We start from the raw sequence: 17,132 nt of genomic DNA on the forward strand, positions 1-17,132 counted from the left end.
CCCCGTTCCTCTCGCACACAGCGCTCCGCCCCTCCCGGAAAGTAGATCCGGCCAGGCAGACAAAAGTTTGGGAGAGAAGTTCGGTCTGTGCTGAGTGTGAGAGCGAGGGGGGCGGGGGCCGGGGAGAGTGGGGCGGCCGGGCGAGTGGACGCGTGAACAGACAGACCTGCGGACGGGACAGCCGCGGCCGTAGGCCCTTCTAGCTCCGCTTAACCCCTGATGCGCGGGGGGAAGCAGCCCCTCTCGCTGGGGGATGCTGCCGGATTCCCGGCGCCGGGCATCCGGGCCGCCGGCTAAACCCCTGTGCCTACCCCGTGCCCCCGGGGAACCGGAGTCCGGCCGCTGGGAAAGAGAAGCGGCCGCCGAGACGCTGCAGGGTGCCGGGCGGGGAGGGGGCTGGAGGCCCCAGGCCCGAGGGCATGGAGCGGTTAGGGGAGAAAGCCAGTCGCCTGCTGGAGAAGTTAAGGCTCTCGGACTCCGGCAGCGCCAAGTTCGGCCGCAGAAAGGGTGAATCTAGCCGGTCTGGGTCTGATGGGACCCCCGGGCCGGGCAAGGGGCGCCTGAGTGGGTTGGGGGTTCCTAGGAAATCAGGGCCCCGTGGAGCTACTGGGGGACCTGGGGATGAGCCGTTGGAGCCAGCCCGAGAGCAGGGCCCCCTGGACGCTGAGCGGAACCCGCGCGGCTCCTTTGAGGCGCAGCGCTACGAAGGCTCCTTTCCCGGGGGGCCGCCTCCCACCCGGGCCTTGCCTCTACCTCAGTCATTGCCCCCCGACTTTCGGCTGGAGACCACGGCCCCAGCCCTAAGCCCCCGCTCCAGTTTCGCCAGTAGCTCAGCCAGCGACGCCAGCAAGCCGTCCAGCCCCCGCGGCAGCCTGCTGCTGGACGGGGCGGGGGCAGGCGGAGCCGGAGGTAGCCGACCCTGCAGCAATCGTACCAGCGGCATCAGCATGGGCTACGACCAGCGCCACGGCAGCCCCCTGCCCGCCGGGCCCTGCCTGTTTGGCCCTCCCCTGGCTGGAGCTCCAGCGGGCTATTCCCCTGGAGGGGTGCCGTCCGCCTACCCGGAGCTCCACGCTGCCCTGGACCGACTGTGCGCTCACCGGCCCGCGGGGTTCGGCTGCCAGGAAAGCCGCCACTCATATCCCCCGGCCCTGGGCAGCCCCGGAGCTCTAGCCGGGGCCGGGGTGGGAGCGGCAGGGCCCTTGGAGAGACGCGGGGCGCAACCCGGACGACACTCAGTGACCGGCTACGGGGACTGCGCCGCGGGCGCCCGATACCAGGATGAGCTAACAGCGTTGCTGCGCCTGACGGTGGGCACGGGAGGGCGAGAAGCCGGCGCCCGCGGGGAACCCTCGGGGATTGAGCCGTCGGGTCTCGCGGAGCCGCCGGGTCCGTTCGTTCCAGAGGCTGCCCGGGCCCGGATGCGGGAGCCGGAGGCCAGAGAGGACTACTTCGGTGAGTGAGAGAAGTGGTTAGGGACGGGACGGGACGGGACCCGTCACCGCTTTCGTTCCCCACTGCCCCGACGGCCCAAATTGCCGGCGCCGGGAAGTCGGAGACGGAGACGCGGAGCTAGAAAAGAGACAAGAGGGATTTCCCCTTCCCACCAGGTCTCAAATGGACCAGGGGTTCCTTATTCCTGCTACTCTCGACCCCCCTGATTATCTCGTGAGTCCCAGTTGAAGCTTTAGAGCCTCCGTTTTTCGTGGTAGGAGGCCTCGTCGGGAGGGGACCAAGTGGGGAGTGAGAGCATCCCCCCATTCTGCTCCCCCCTTGGCGGCGGTGCCCCTGCAGGCTTCTGCGCGCCGCGCCCCCACCCGGGCCCAAGCTCCGCCCGCAGGAATTCGGGGAATGCGCGGGTGGGGGGCGGGGCGGGCGGGCCGCGTGCGTGCCGGCTCCTGCCCGGGCGCTCCAGGTGCCCGCGGGCGGGGCTGGCCGCGCGGCGCGGGGCGGAGGGTGGGGTGCGGTGGGGCGGGGTGTGTGTGGGGGGGTGCTGTTTGCTAACACGCGCGGAGCCGTGGCCGCGGTCGGGGAAATGGAGCCTGGGAGGGAGGGTGAAGCGCTCTGGGACGGAAAGCAGGGACCCTGCCGCCGGCTCGTCCCAGTCCTGCTGGCTTGCTGCGTGCGTGGGCATTTAAGCGGAGACCTGGTGGTGTCCGCTTCTACTTTCCCCATCCTCCGGAAGTCAGGGCAGAAGCCGTGACCACCTGGACACTAACATCCCTAGCAGGTTAACGACCCTGTGTAACTGCCAGGAATAACCTGGCCTTCAGTTTGGGCCACAACCTGCTCAGAATTCCGGCTAGAAATGGCACGTTATTTTCTGCCGCTGTTAAGGAAACCTGGTCGCTCGCTCTCTCCCGCACGCGATTACCTTTAAGGAGTATTGATTGATTATATGTCTCAGCTACCGGGGGATATTGGGATCTTGAAGGATCTTTTTAGGTAAGACCCACAGCCACCACTTCGTTATATAAAGAAATGCTAATACGGTGGGAAGAAAAGAAATGGAAGGCCTTGGACCTCTCCTCACCTTTCCCACCATCCATGTTCCTGCCCTAGACCCCATGCCTAGACCTCTATGGCTAGAAATGGGGAGAGGGAGAGGAACCTAGCCAGGGAGGGCAGGTTGAGGCGGAAGTTGAGAGGTAGCAGGGCTGCAGGCCGATAGGGCCCTCCCTGCCCCGTTCAACCCCAATCCTCCCATCCTAAGAGAGGAAAACCTAGAGTAGATGACGCTTTGGTCAAGGGAGACTAAGTGACCAGGTCCTTTTAGCAGTTTCCTTTTGGGGCCCATGAGAAGTGGCGGTTAACGGCAAAGAAGTCTCTTTGGCCAAGCCATCGGAGTGAAAAGGAAGAAAGGAGCTTGGATAGAGTGCAATAAAATGGCAGGAAGAACCTAGGTGTGGATATGCTGGGTTAGAGGAGGCTAGGTGGACATGTCTGAGCAGTTTGCACCTGTCTTCCCATAATGTCCAAGGCTTCCCAAAGAAATGCTCTGATGGGCCCCCCTGGCATGGCAATCTTGGCTCACTCTTATGGGCATTTTGACCCCAGAGGTAGAGGCTTTTTCTCCCTGAGAGTCAGGTTGTCTCCTCTGACAGAATTCCCAGCCTGACTGTACCCTCCTACTCTGGCCCCTAGTTAGGGGCCCTCTTCCTTGGCTCCAGCCTTGCCAGCTGCCAGAGGGTGGGAGCAGGACAGGCCTGGGCCCATCAGTCGCTGCAGCTGCTGCACGGGCTCCCAAGCCCCTGGGCAAAGACTGGGATGGGCCCCAACAGGCAAGGAGTATGGCAGTGTGCCGAGGGGGAGAGGTGGGGCGGGGTGAGGCGGGCCCGTTGGGATCTGCTCCCCAAAGACAGGCCCGAGCCCTCACTCATGAGCCTGGAATTGGGGAGTGGAGGGAGGGAAGAACACACCCAGGAAAGGTGGGTGCCAGAGCCAGGTGTATGTATTTTAGGAGGGGGGGGGTGTCAGAGAAGAGCAGTTCAGCTCTATCCTTCCCGTGATAGATTTCAGGGAGACATTAGGGATTCTGTCACCCTTCCCCCACCTTCCTGTGCAACCTCCAGTGCCTGGAACACACCCTACATTCTTAGCAGCCACCTCCCCACAGGAGTCATGCTCACATGGTCCCCTCTGCATAGGGCCCTCTGCTGAGCCATATCCTTCTTTCCATCCTTGGAAACCTAGAGGTGTGGAGCAGTAAAAAGTCATTCTGTAGCCATATAGCAGCTCGTTTTACGGATGGGGAAACTGAGGTCCCAGAGAGGCTTTCTAGGCCTCTAGGAGGCCACTGCTGGGCCATTATGGACTGGGATCTCTGACTCTTTGTCCCACACAGTGCAACGGGGGTCATACCCTTGCCTGTTAGTCTTTTCTCCCTGACAGAATCTGCACATTTGCAGGTCAAGGACCATATTTTTGACTCTCTCCCAATTTTCCACAGTATCGGGCACCATATTTTTGCCAGGCACAAAATAGATGCTCAGAAAATATCTGTTGATTCATCAGTAAACAGGGATGGGTCTGCTCAGCCAAGACCTTGCTGCATTCCATTTCTCGTTCTCCTCTCTTCCCAGGAGGGAGCCCATCAAAGGAAGTCTGGGACTGGTGGTCCTCTGGAACAATCAGGAAAGAGCAGTCAGGAAGGATCCTGAATCCCTGGTTTTGAGCTGGGGGTGTCGGGTGTGATGCTGACAACCTCTTCTCTCCCCTCAGGCACCTGTATTAAGTGCAACAAAGGCATCTATGGGCAGAGCAACGCCTGCCAGGCCCTGGACAGCCTCTACCACACCCAGTGCTTTGTCTGCTGCTCCTGTGGTGAGTGGACCCCTAGGCCTTGTGCACTGGCAGGCTGAGGCCTCAGGCACGCCCCACACGCATACACACTCTCAAGGGCCCGGGAAAGCAGAGCTTGTGCCTCTTCGGGTCCCGCCCCCGTGTGTCTGGTTGCCCACTACTGCCCCACCTGCCCTCCTCTGCCTCTCCAGCCCCCATGGTGGGTCTGCTTTCTGGGGTCAGCCCTCCCTTCCTCCACTCAGCCTCTTTTCCTCCCCTCTGTTCCTCCCTCTTTCTTCTGCCTCCTTGCTTGCCCAGCCTGGACTCCAGCCCGGCCTCCTTGGCCTCTCCTTGGTGGGGTTTGGTCCTGGGCAGTCTGAGTTGCCTGGGGCGACAGTGAAAGACTGGAATGTGGGAAGGGTGGGGGTGGGCTGGGGGAGTGGGGAGCCCTGGGGGGCGGAGAGAGGGGGTTTTCTCTTGGCTGGTCAGAGTTCAGCCACCTCGCTGGAGTGCAGGCCACAGAGCCATGCCAAGCTGATGACATCACGCTCCAGGAATGCCCGCCACTGTTAGCTCAGGAGGCCCGCTTGGGGGGGGGGGGGTGCTCCCAGCGGCTTCAACTCCCCAGCCCTTCCCTCACCTCCCTCATTACCCCTCCCCACTGCTTGCCCACTCTTGATTCCTTTGCTAAACCTTTAATCTCCTATCTCTGCCTGTCTGACTCCAGCACTCAGCTTTTCTCTCCCCTACTCCAGCCACCACCAGCACCCCCGCCCCCTGCCGCCCCCCACCTCTGCCTGGTTCTCTTAGGTTCCTCCATCTGTCTGTCCTGTGTATAGGGCCTCTTCTGGGTGTGCCTCTTTCCCTCTCTGTACCCGCGCTGTGTCTCATGAGTTTCTAAGTCAGCTTTTCCAAACCATTGGGCAGAGGTAGAAGAGATTTTGATCAGAAGAGGGCAGAGGAGGTGGCACACTTGCCCGTTCTCCACCCTGGGTCTCACTCCTCCCCTCTCCCTGACAATTTAGACACCCTGGAGCAGTTCCTAAGTGTTGGTCACATGCCTTGTCTGCTCACAGAAGATCCTGGATTCTCTGGGTTCCTCTAAGCTTGGGGGAGCAGTCTAGTGCAGGGGGGAAGGGAAATGACTTTGCTCCCAAGCAAAGCACTTTGTCCCCAACAGTAATGCCAATATTTCCTGACCTCTACTGAGCCTGTCCCTGGAAGAAGACAGACAGGGCTAGGGGAGCAGGATGGCTGTGCATAGGCAGAGGCCCTTCGGTTGGAAGGTCCCAGAGGGCAAGGCCTGCAACAGAGCGACCCCTACCCTGGGCATTGGATGGCACCTTGTTCAGAGCTCCTTCACCTTGCACCCCAGCCTGGGGTTGGCTTTGCTCTCCCTGGTGGCTCCGCATGCACTGGATAGGAAGGCACTCATCGAGGGAGGGCGGGATCCTAGAAAACTGTTGAGGCAGGAACTGGAGGAGCAGCGAGCAGAGGAGAGGGGAAGTTGGCAGGAATGAGACCAAAGTAAATTGGAATCGCGCCAGATGGGATTTTTGTGTAGAGAGGGAGGACACACAGCAGTGAGGAGCACGGGCACTGAAGTCCAGGTTTAAATACGTCATGCGACATTGGAGAGCAGTGACCCTGGGGCAGGGACGCCCTGTACACGGACCCTGGGATGGCTCCAGTCCCTTGTCTGCTGCTTCTAGGGCGAACTTTGCGCTGCAAGGCTTTCTACAGCGTCAATGGTTCCGTGTACTGTGAGGAAGATTATCTGGTGAGTGAGGGGTCCCCCGGGCCTGGAATGGCTCCCATGCTGGGACCCCCCCCCTTCTTGGCGGCTCACTGGGGTTCCACCCGTCAGGTCGTTCTCTACTTGTAATACCCTCCCTTGGTCTTTTCTTTGTCCCTAGTTTTCAGGGTTTCAGGAGGCAGCTGAGAAATGCTGTGTCTGTGGTCACTTGATTTTGGAGAAGGTAAGCAAAGTGTCGTCAGCTGAGACTTTCTGAGCTGGGGGAGCTGATGGGTAGAACCAGGGTCTAAGTGGGTACTGAGGAAAGGTGGAGGGAGGAACCCTATCACTGCATGAGTCGCTTTCCTCTCATTCTTCCCCAGAGCAACTGTTTACAGTGGCTTCCCTCTGCCGGTGGGGTCAAGTCTGGACCCCTAATCCTGCCATCCCCAAGCCTCTGTGATCTGGTCCCTGCCTCATTCTGCATGCACAGCCAAGCTAGGAGTGCGGAGTCCTGGGTCTTAATCCCCTTCCTGCTACTGGTTGGGCTCGGTTAGAACTCAGGGTTGTTGTTGGGTTTTTTTTTTTCCATATGAAGGAGGAATAGGATTAGATCAGTGGTCCTCAACCCTAGCAGATCACCTGGGAAGACGTAAAGAATATGACCAGTGCCTGGGTCGTCATCAGAGATTGTGATGAAAACTTCTGGGGTGAGGCCCAGGCATTGATGGGTTTTACAAGCTCCCCCGGTGATCCTAATATGCAGCCTGGGGCGAGAACCACTGGCCTGGCTGCTCTCTAAGACCGTTTTCAAGGTTTCTGCCTGTTTTTTGTTTGTTTAAGATTTTATTTATTTATTTGACAGAGAGAGAGATAGCGAGAGCAGGAACACAAGCAGGGGGAGTGGGAGAAGCAGGCTTCTCGCTGAGCAGGGAGCCCGATGCGGGGCTCGATCATGGGTCCTGGGATCCTGACCTGAGCCGAAGGCTTAACGACTGAGCCACCCAGGCGCTCCCCCTGCCTCTGTTTTAAGAGTCCTAGGCCCCTCAGATTACATAGCATTGTTCTGGGAGGAGGGCAGGGAGTTGGATGAGGTTGGGGGGGCAGTGGGGAGCACCATGGGTAGCTGGAGAACTGAGACTAGAGGGAGACTGATTGATTCTCCTCCCACCCCGTGAGCCAGATCCTGCAGGCCATGGGGAAGTCCTATCACCCAGGCTGCTTCCGATGCATCGTTTGCAACAAGTGTCTAGATGGCATCCCCTTCACAGTGGACTTCTCCAACCAGGTGTACTGTGTCACTGACTACCACAAGTGAGTCTACCCCCATGGGATGTGGTGTGGAACTGGCCTCGGGGGTTCCCCAACCTCAACTCCTCTCTCTCGGCCCTCTCTTTTTCAGAAATTATGCTCCTAAGTGTGCGGCCTGCGGCCAACCCATCCTCCCCTCAGAGGTCAGTATGTCTGGGTTCTCCTGTGGGGCAGACAGTGGCGCTGCCCCTGGGAAGGGGATGGGGACATACGGCCCGGCTTCCCGCGGGAGGCGGTGGTGCTGAGGAATGTACTCTGAAGATTCCCGTGTGACTCTGCTCTCAGGGTCACCACCCTGACCCTAACATCCGGGCCTGGACATGTCTGACAGCCTCACTGGGCCCAGGCTTCATCCCGTCTCTCCCAGTCCAGAGGAGGAGACTTCCTTTCTTTGAGGTCAGGGTCACCAGATCCCAGATGTAGGGGCTAGAAAAAGGTGGGAAGAATCCTCAGGGCTGGTAGGAAGATGTCGGCAATGATTTATGCTGTGTGCTACACGTTTGCCTAGGGAGAGAATCCAAAAGCCAGTGAGGAACCAGACCCTACTGGATCTCCTCGTCCCCATCCTAGCTTACTTTACTTGGGCTGCCTGCCCCTTTTCCCTCCGCACAGCTCGGAGAGGTAGGTAAGGCCAGAGCTGCTGGATGGAGGGAAAACTGTGAGAGGACATGCCCTCCTGGAGGCAGCACCAAGGAAGGAGAGGGGAAAGCTCTAGGAGGACTTGCAGAGGCCATCTCAAAGCTACAGACGATTGCAGAGCGCTCTCTCTGGAGGCCCCCCATATGATCTTCGCACTGGGGTGGGAAGGGGCCCGTAGCGGGGAGGGCAGAATCGGGGTTGTCATGCTACGCTCATCCCATGGGGTCTGCATCATTTCAGGGCTGTGAGGACATTGTGAGGGTGATATCCATGGACCGAGATTATCACTTTGAGTGCTACCACTGTGAGGTGAGTGCTAGGAGCCAGGGCTCCTGGAGGAGAATCTGGAGCAGGGGAACGGGGCTGGGGGAAGAGGCATGTCCCTGGACTGCCCGAGTCTGTAGGAGAGGTCTGAGGCATGGAAACCAGGAAGGTGCTCCGCCCCGTCCCCAGTATCTCTCCCGTCCTCCCGTCCTCCAGCCAGGCTCTCTGCTCCTGGGGGTTTAGTCCTTTCTGCATCTGGCTTCCCCAGAGGCAAGACTAAACTGGGGACTCCTGGTAACCCCTGCAGATGGGAGGCAGGCTCATTATTTCTGCTGTAGCAGCGACACCTGCTGTCCCGCTGAGGTATTTTCTCGGGCTTCTCCTCCGGGAGTCCATCGCTTCCAACCCCAGCCCCTTTCTTCCAGTCCTTAGGAGGCTGGTGTGGAGCAGGGCAGACTCCCAACATGTCCGAGGTGCCCGGGCTGAGGTGAACTAGGTGTCCTTCTTCCCTAGGACTGCCGGATGCAGCTGAGTGACGAGGAGGGCTGCTGCTGCTTCCCTCTGGATGGGCACTTGCTCTGCCACGGCTGTCACGTGCAGCGGCTCAGTGCCCGACAGCCCCCTGCCAACTATATCTGAACTGCGGTCCCCGCTGCTGCCTTCGCCACCCCTGACAAGTTGCTCTGGCCAGAGGGCCCCTGTGAGGCCAGCTGAGGCCAGGAACGTGCTCCCAGGTCAGGCAGAAGAGTCCTCTGGGGAGGGCCCCACGGGCCAGAGACCCAAAGATACGACATTCCAGATGGACTGTGGAGAAGGACCCTTCCGATTGCCACGGTGGGGTGACTGGCTTGCTTCCCGTGTGCACAGCCTGAGCTGTAGCATACACTCGGGCAGGCAGGTTCCAGGACTTTCTAAAGGTCTGATTTTAGTCTGTATCTCCAGTATCCGTTTATGCACAGGTCAAGCAATGTTCTGGCTTTGGATTATAGGAAGAGAGGACATTATGAACACTCCTCACTCTTTTGCACCCCTCACGTGGGTCAGATACGGGGTCAGCAGGTTCTTACCACAGTATCTTATCTCTGTATCTGGATGAAGAGGTGGAAACTGGACCTTATTCATGAGTTGTTTCTTGGTGACCTCTCTAAGGACCAGGAGAGCCGCTCAGCCCTGTGCTGGGAAGCGGGGGCAGCTCGGGTGGACCTGCTGCCTGTGTTGCATGTCTCTCAGGGACTCACGTGGGCCTGGGAAGGCCGGGTGGGTGCCTGTCCTGGGTTCCTCTTCTCCTCGGCTCGGGGACGTAACGAGTGGGCCTTTGGGGGTGCAGGAGGCCTCAGGCTAGGCCACGCGCCCAGGTGCGGGCGCATGGAGCCCTCCAGCCCACCGTACACATGCAGAGGCACACTCGCTCTCTCACTCCCTTCTTCTCAGGACACTGTCATCCCCGTCCCCTCACAGGAGCCCCCCACTCCAGACCTGCCACCCTGCAGAGGGATCCAGGATTCCAGCCACTGCAACTCCCAAGCCCTGAGGTTCTGGGGAGCCAGAGGGGCGACACACTTTGACCTGGCTCTAGTCCGTTTGGCTAAAATTGGTCCCTTAAAGCCAATTCATGGAACACTTACACCCTTCAACTTCACTGGTTTTTTTTTTTCAGTGCAGAAAGGACGGTTTTATTGAAAGCACGGGGACAGGACCCGTGGGCAGAGAGAGCTGCCAAAGTTTACATCACTTAATGACCAGTTTGCCAAAAGCTCGGTTCCATCTGGGGAACCGTTTAGGTGTTCACTTAGGTGTTCTATTATGTTTTGGGTGTTTTAAGGATTTATATCTATTCCTCCAACAGTACTTCTGAGTTACTGTCAACATAAATTTATCAAATTTGCAGCACTTTGTAAATGAGATTGTTTCCTACTTTTACGGACATCTTTTCCTATGTTATCTACTTTGCCAACATTTTTCAAAAAAGTTTAAAGTTCCTAGCAATAAATATAATTAATTGGTACAGACATTTTGTGTATCATTTTTTGTGTTTCTTAATCTAATATCCCTTTACAAATTAGATGCCTTGGAAAACGTAATGGAGCTCATATGATTTTGATGCTTTGGCCTAACTTCTACATTCCTGCTGTTAAAAATGCCAATGTATTCTAAACAAATGAACAAGCATGTGGCATATTCAGTTGGCTAACAATTAAAGGTTACATAGACAGGAGCAATAAAAAGTGAAAGGGTGACTCTGCTAAATCCTTTTGAAATGCTGCAGATTTGATAAATATTTGGGACTAATTGTCTCTAGGTGAGTTGGTTTTAGGCAAATTAATCTGATAATCTTTGATCCTTAGTCTTCATTCTTTGTCACTAAGAGTTTCATACTGGAAATGGTGACTCCTGAGAACAGAAATTCCGCATTTAGGGGTTATTCTAAGGTGGCCGTGTCAGCCACGCTGGGGTCGCAGAGAAGAGGCCTGTGCATGAGGGTATGATTGAGAGGAAGAGCTCACATTCATACCACTGACTGCCGGAGGAGATGCACTTTTGGAGTGATAAATGTTCTGAGACTAGATAACTTGGTCTACAGCTGGGATTGCTTCTTCTGAATTATTATTATTATTAAATAAGTGAATACAAAGACTCTGACTGGGCAGTTTTCTCACCAGGCCGCTCCAGGACTGGGAAATCCAGGCAAGCACGTATAACTTTACATCCATCCTTTCTTTGACTCTTGGGGGTCGTGTCCGCTCCGGCCCTTCGTTTCTAACTCTGATTTCAGCCTCCCATCTGTTGCTGACTGGCTGCTTCCTTTCTGGGTCTATGCTCATCTGTGCCAGCCCTGGGGCTTCCCAAGACTTCTTGACACTGGGGCTACTCTCTCCTTCCTTCCCGAGGAAAAGCAAGTGCTAACATCTGATGAGGACAGGCCCAGGGAAGGCAGACCGTGGCAGTCTCCCAAGTGTGCCCTGCATTGCAAGAGTTTGCCTTCTTCCTGTTCGCTGGGAGACTGCTCATCCTTAGTCGTTCTGTTTCATATCTATAACTGATAGATTCCTGGGGCACTGCAAAGGATACAGCAATAAGTAGACCTTGTTTGGCCAACTAACCACCTGATTTTCATCAGCAGCCACTAGGCTGCTGGGGAGATGGGGAGAGGGGGAAATGGAAGAATTACAGATCCATTTTGTGTCTCTAGATGAGAATCACGGTATAGGGGCCGACTTCGGCTGTTTGCTCTGGTCAGCCCCGTTCACCACAGGCCTGAATGTGGTTTGTGAAGAATAAGGCTGGTGGTGGTTCTCTCTCTGCCTCACTCCTTAGAGACCCGTTTCGCCCTTCACCACCTGGAGCTCTCTAGGCCGGGGAGATGGTGAGATTCCATTTGTAATCAGGCTGGAGACTGTCCTCAGTCAAGAAAGTAGAGAAAGCTATTTTCAGGCACGTAAAGCCAGCTGGAGGAGGTCCTTGAGATTGTACCTATAAAGAAGGGATAACAAGAGAGAAAGGAGACTGATAGAACTGAGACAAAAGGATTGGAAAAACCAGTGAGCAAAAGCATTTTGTTGTTTAGAAGGATCCAGACCCCAGAGTGGGCCTGGGGTCATTCAGAGCCCTAATGTGAGGGGACTCCATGGCAAGGGCAACCTCTGTCCTCTTCATTCTCCCTCCCAGCCAAGGAAGACCTAAGACGGCCTCCGCCATGCCAGTTACTGGTGTAGAGCCCTCGGGATATCCACACTTGGCCCTGGTTGTGAAGGACTGAGGCTTGACCTTGGAAACAAGAGCAAACTGTCATTGGGATGGATGGATTAGAGCAATCTAACTGGTGTTTGAAGAGTCGTCCAAGGCAGATTCTGTCCACCTAGGCTTAGAAAGGACAGCACTGCCCCATGTGAAGGGAGCCAGGGAGCTATACAAGCAGGGAGACACGGCTGAGGAAGAACATCCAAAAGGTGCAGGTTCGACTCGTATGCTTAGAGCCGAGCGGGGTGTGACTTGAGAGAGAACCCAGTGACCTCATTTTACCAAATGGAGAAACAGAAACAGTGATAAGGGCACTTACCCAAGGTCATGCAGCTGGAAAATGACTTTCCCACTTTTGAGGACTAATAGAGAGCTTCTTTCCCCTCTTCCCTCCCACTCCAGCCCTCATCCTCATCACAGGGACTCCCACAGCACAAGTAAACTGTAAATTAGATCAGCCCTTCATTATGATAAATAACTAGGGAAAGTTTTAGTGGGAAAGCCAGGGAATCCAGGAGACAATAAAAGCACGTTAGGAGAAGCAAAGGAAAGACGCTGCAGGAGAGTCCCTGCCCTTGAGGAGGTCACCGTCTAGCCAGGGAGACAAATACGCACATCAAGTGTCTGAGAAGATTACAAGCAACATGTCACCAAGTGCAAAGTAATTGAGTGTCACAAACAAAAGACCTAATGCTGCAGGGGACAGATGACAAGGGGGAGACTTTGTTGGACTTACACTGTGGATCAGAAGGTGGCGGCCCATAGACAAATCCTGCCCCCAAATGCACTCTTTGGCCCGCTGGGAGTTATTTTTCATAATATTAATTTGAACCCTCATTGAGGAGGGGGAAAAGGCCAGCTAACAAATGTAGAAAGAATGACAGAATTGGAAGAACAGCATTTTGTGAACTTGAATACCTGACTGATCCTGGCAAAGATTATTGGAGTTAAAACGATAAGTGAAATGGTTGGTGGACAACTGGACATTGTCAAGTAGCCTCTCAGCACATGGTCTTGGCATCACCCTTTCCTGGAATGGGTCTTGGTGTCACTAACCAATCGACCAGTTCTGGTGTGAGGCAAACAGAACCCAACCTAGTGTATAGTCTAACTCCACCCCGCCGCCCCCCCCCCCAGGTGTTAGATAGAGCTTACAGTTTACACGCCATGCCAGGAACAGAGAAAGTAAAAGACGCTAAGAGGAAGCAACTAGACAAACTTAGGAAGGGAGGCGTTCTGCAGGACAACTGGCTAACTCTCTTCAGCAAGTCAGTATAATTTTTTTTTCTTCGTTTTTTTTTTTTTTTTTAAACTTAAATTCAATTAGGCAACATGTAGTACACCATTAGTTTCAGAGGTAGAGTTCAGTTATTCATCAGTTGCATATAACACCCAGTGCTCATCACATCAAGTGCCCTCCTTAATGCCCATCATCCAGTTACCCCATGCCCCCACCCACCTTCCTCCAGCAATCCTCAGTTTGTTTCCAAGTCAGTATGATCTTCAAAAAATTCAAAACTGCTAGATCAGAGAGACTTAAGCTATCTAATAATGATACAATGTGTGGTCCTGGATTCCCTATTGGTTTAAGCAAATTGCTATAAAAGATATTTGGAGGGGCGCCTGGGTGGCTCAGTCGATTAAGCGTCTGCCTTCGGCTCACGTCATGATCCCGGGGTCCTGGGATCAAGCCCCGTATCAGGCTCCCTGCTCAGCGGGGAGTCTGCTTCTCCCTCTCCCTCTGCCTTCTGCTCCCCCTGCTTGTGCTCTGTCCCTCTCTGTCAAATAAATAAATAAATAAATAAAAACTTAAAAAGGAAAAACTATTTGGAGTCAACTGGAAAATTTTTTTATATGGACAGGGAATTAGATGAGGTGAAAATTTACTGAGATGGAAAGGTCAAAATCATTAACAAAATGCCAGTTACGAAACCAGTACAGGGGACTCGTGTTTTGTTTCCAAAGTGTCTATATATGTATGGAAAAAAAAAGAACTGAAAGGATACGCATTAAGGTGTTAACAGTGGTGATCTCTGAGTGGGAGAGTATGTTTTATTATTGTTGGCCTACATTTTCTATTTTTATACAATGCACGTGTCCTGCCTCTGTAGTAATAATAAGCTGTTGCAAATAAAATAACAGGTTGCCAATATTTACAATTCAGGAGATTTCACATAAAAATCTGGATATTGTATATGAAGAGTGGGATTTCTAAGGTTTTTTGAATAATCAGAAGATCTGTCACACACACCCCCCTTCCAGTCTCACAAGACAGCAAGTATTTGGAACCAAGTGATGGCTGCTGCTCCTTTATTGGGTGTATGGTCTCCTTTCATTTGTCATAGTCCCTACCACCCTGTGTGCTTCACACACCGCTTACCTGCCTGGCTTCTGTAGACTTTTGATGATTTGGATGAGCCTGATGGGCTCCCCATCCATAGAGCCTCCCATTAATAATCATTTGAAGGTATTAATAAATTAGTTTTGAAATGCTGCCCAAGAAAAGCATCCATTCCAGAATTAACTATGGCTGGGTTTTTTGTTGTTGTTGTTGTTTTAAGATTTATTTATTTATTTGAGAGAGCGAGAGAGAGCGCGACTAGTGGGAGGGGCAGAGGGAGAGGGAGAATCTCAAGCCGACTCCCCGCTGAGTGTGGAGCCCCACTCAGGGCTCCATCTCATGACCCTGAGATCATGACCTGAGTTGAAATCAAGAGTCAGATGCTTAATCAACTGGAGCCACCCAGGCACCCCCTATGCCTGGGTTTTTTATAAGGCTACCTAGTCATGGGAAACCCAGATGTAATACTTAATCTACTTAGCTACCATGGTTGCATACTTGCATACTGTAAATTAGTTTAGCAAAATTTTTTCTTTGGTAAATGGAATTTAGAAAGTATACTAAATTGCTAACTTCCTCAAGGTTTTGCTTTTTTTAAATTTATTTATTTATTTATTTATTTGCCATAACACCTTAATCTTAGGAGGCATTTCAAAATTTATAATGTGTGTTCTTCCCAAGCATGAAACTCCAAATGCCCTTCGGTTGGTCTGTTTCTCCCACTGGTTCTGATACAGTTTTTATTTTATTTTATTTTATTTTTATTTTTTTTAAGATTTTTATTTATTTATTGAGAGAGATAGTGATAGAGAGAGAGCATGAGAGGGGGAGAGCAGAGGGAGAAGCAGACTCCCCGCCGAGCAGGGAGCCCGATGCGGGACTCGATCCCGGGACTCCAGGATCATGACCTGAGCCGAAGGCAGACGCTTAAACAACTGAGCCACCCAGGCGCCCCCTGATATAGTTTTTAAAGGAGGAAATCTCTTTCATATGCAACTCAATATAAGATAGTGTCATCATCAGTTTAAAATCCAGGGAAATACTTTTATCAGCCTGGCACATGTTTTCTCATTACAACAACACACTCAATCCTTATAATAAGAACTGCACACATTGTGCCTCATGTCTAACTTTTCAAAATGATACTAGTCTTCTTCTTCTGAATCAATTTCCTTTACTGTCTCATATTCCTTTGGTAAAAATTGTTTCAATCTGTCCCATTTTTTGAGCCAAATTTCTCAGCTTCTCTTTGAGATCCAAAATGTCCTATCAGGCCTTATTTATATACTAGTTCACAGTGGTGTCTCAAAGTAAAACCAGGCTCATTTCAGTTTGTATAACAAAAGTTTCCATGAAGAGACAGGCAACCCTTGAAGCTACGAGGGGGCTTGGTTTGAAATCCCCTTGGAATGGTTAAGCAATTGAAAAATGGCACATTATGAACATTTGTTCTAAAATTTTCATTTGATGTCATAGGTTGATTACATATTTTCTTTATCCACTTGTTTCCTCCTTAAATCATGTACTTACAATGGGCATGGAATTTCCTAGCTTAATCATCAGTAGTTGTGTCTCTGAATACCTTCATTTTCCAGTGAACACCCTTGAAAATAATTCTAAAACCTCGGGACTGCCTGTAAATTTCATTCCTGAAACTAGTTTCTGGATCCATAATACAAATATATTCTTGCTACTTGTCTTCGGATACTTTCAAAGTGGTATGGCTCTTTTTCTTTTCTTTTTTAAATTTTCTAAATGATCGCTTGGTTAAGTGTGGTTCCACAGTCCACCTGCTATTTTAACATCCTGGCTTTGAAACTGGTTATTTAAGCCTAAATTTTCCATGTGAGACCATATTCTACTTGAAACTTTCCAATAGTTTGATAAACAGAATATGTACTAAATACTCATCTGAAATTTCTGTCTTTGTGGCACCATTTTGTTTCCCCAGCTAGAGTGTGGGAGGCAGAGTCCTTCCAGGTGCTCTCAGCAAATCTCCATTCTTCTCTGTAATTCCAAACAATGCAGCAAAGGAATGTCCAAGTCTGAAAGGTTAAGTAAACTTTTTCTCAGGCTCCCATTTACATTTATCATCAAGTTAAAAACATACACGTTAATGTTTTTTGAATACTTGATCAAGAGCAATGTCTTCAAGAAAGTAGAGCTAGATTGTGGGCAGGAGTTATGCCTAATTTATCTTTCTACACCCTCCCCCACAACTCCCTGCAGGAATCTAGCTCAGGAATACTTTTGAGCATGTTCTTGGCTTTATCATTAAAGAATATTTAAGACGTGAGTGATTGTATTTTGCATATGGCATAGCAGAATGTGAGATGAACAACACTGATGAAGAGACAGGCCTATAAAGGTCAAGCATTCCACTGAACAAACAAAACTATATAAAGAATTAGCATTGTGGGGGTGGCCAAAATTCACTCCTGCAACAAATAAGTGCCTCCATATGCCAAGCACCGAGATAGGTAACTTAGGGTTATGAAGGAAACACCCCCTTAACTACAAACCCAAACAAATGAAAGTTTTAAAGAGGATTCTGTACTACTTCTCAGCAGTAAAAAAGACATGAACTAAAAAAATGGATTATTGATACTAGCAACAACATGTATGAATTGCAAAATTATGCTGAGTGAAAGAAGCCAGACAAAAAAGAGTACATCTTTATTTGATTCCATTTATATGAAATTCTAGGGAGTGCAAACTAATCTATAGTGACAGCAGATCAGTGGTTGGGAGGGGCCCGAGAGAATTACAAAGGGGCACAAGTAAACATTTAGGGGATAATGCCTATGTTCACTATTTTGATTG

The 17,132-nt window shown here is 52.1% G+C and overlaps 1 protein-coding gene across 2 annotated transcripts; it reads left to right on the forward strand.

Annotated features, from left to right (window-relative positions):
- Positions 1 to 106: 106 nt before the first annotated feature.
- On the forward strand, positions 107 to 10,239 carry AJUBA (ajuba LIM protein). 2 transcript variants are annotated; one of them, XM_021695405.1, is made up of 8 exons: positions 107 to 1,455; positions 4,222 to 4,323; positions 5,994 to 6,061; positions 6,198 to 6,260; positions 7,200 to 7,330; positions 7,419 to 7,470; positions 8,207 to 8,275; positions 8,744 to 10,239. In XM_021695405.1, the coding sequence occupies exons 1-8, from the start codon at positions 420 to 422 to the stop codon at positions 8,867 to 8,869; spliced, it is 1,647 nt and encodes a 548-aa protein (XP_021551080.1). In that variant the 5' UTR covers positions 107 to 419; the 3' UTR covers positions 8,870 to 10,239. The 2 variants fall into 2 exon arrangements, with proteins under 2 accessions (XP_021551080.1, XP_044773945.1); XM_044918010.1 differs by lacking the exons at positions 4,222 to 4,323; positions 5,994 to 6,061; positions 6,198 to 6,260; ... (2 more) ...; positions 8,207 to 8,275; positions 8,744 to 10,239 and adding an exon at positions 3,617 to 3,888.
- The last annotated feature ends 6,893 nt before the right edge of the window (positions 10,240 to 17,132 follow it).

Source organism: Neomonachus schauinslandi, chromosome 9, assembly GCF_002201575.2.
Source record: "Neomonachus schauinslandi chromosome 9, ASM220157v2, whole genome shotgun sequence".
NCBI lineage: Eukaryota > Metazoa > Chordata > Mammalia > Carnivora > Phocidae > Neomonachus > Neomonachus schauinslandi.

Coding starts and splice junctions, on each gene's coding strand:
- AJUBA (XM_021695405.1), top strand. CDS start 420: ATGGAGCGGTTAGGGGAGAAAGCCAGTCGCCTGCTGGAGAAGTTAAGG. Junction 4,324..5,993: donor CTTTGTCTGCTGCTCCTGTG/GTGAGTGGACCC, acceptor TGCTGCTTCTAG/GGCGAACTTTGCGCTGCAAG. Junction 6,062..6,197: donor ACTGTGAGGAAGATTATCTG/GTGAGTGAGGGG, acceptor CTTTGTCCCTAG/TTTTCAGGGTTTCAGGAGGC.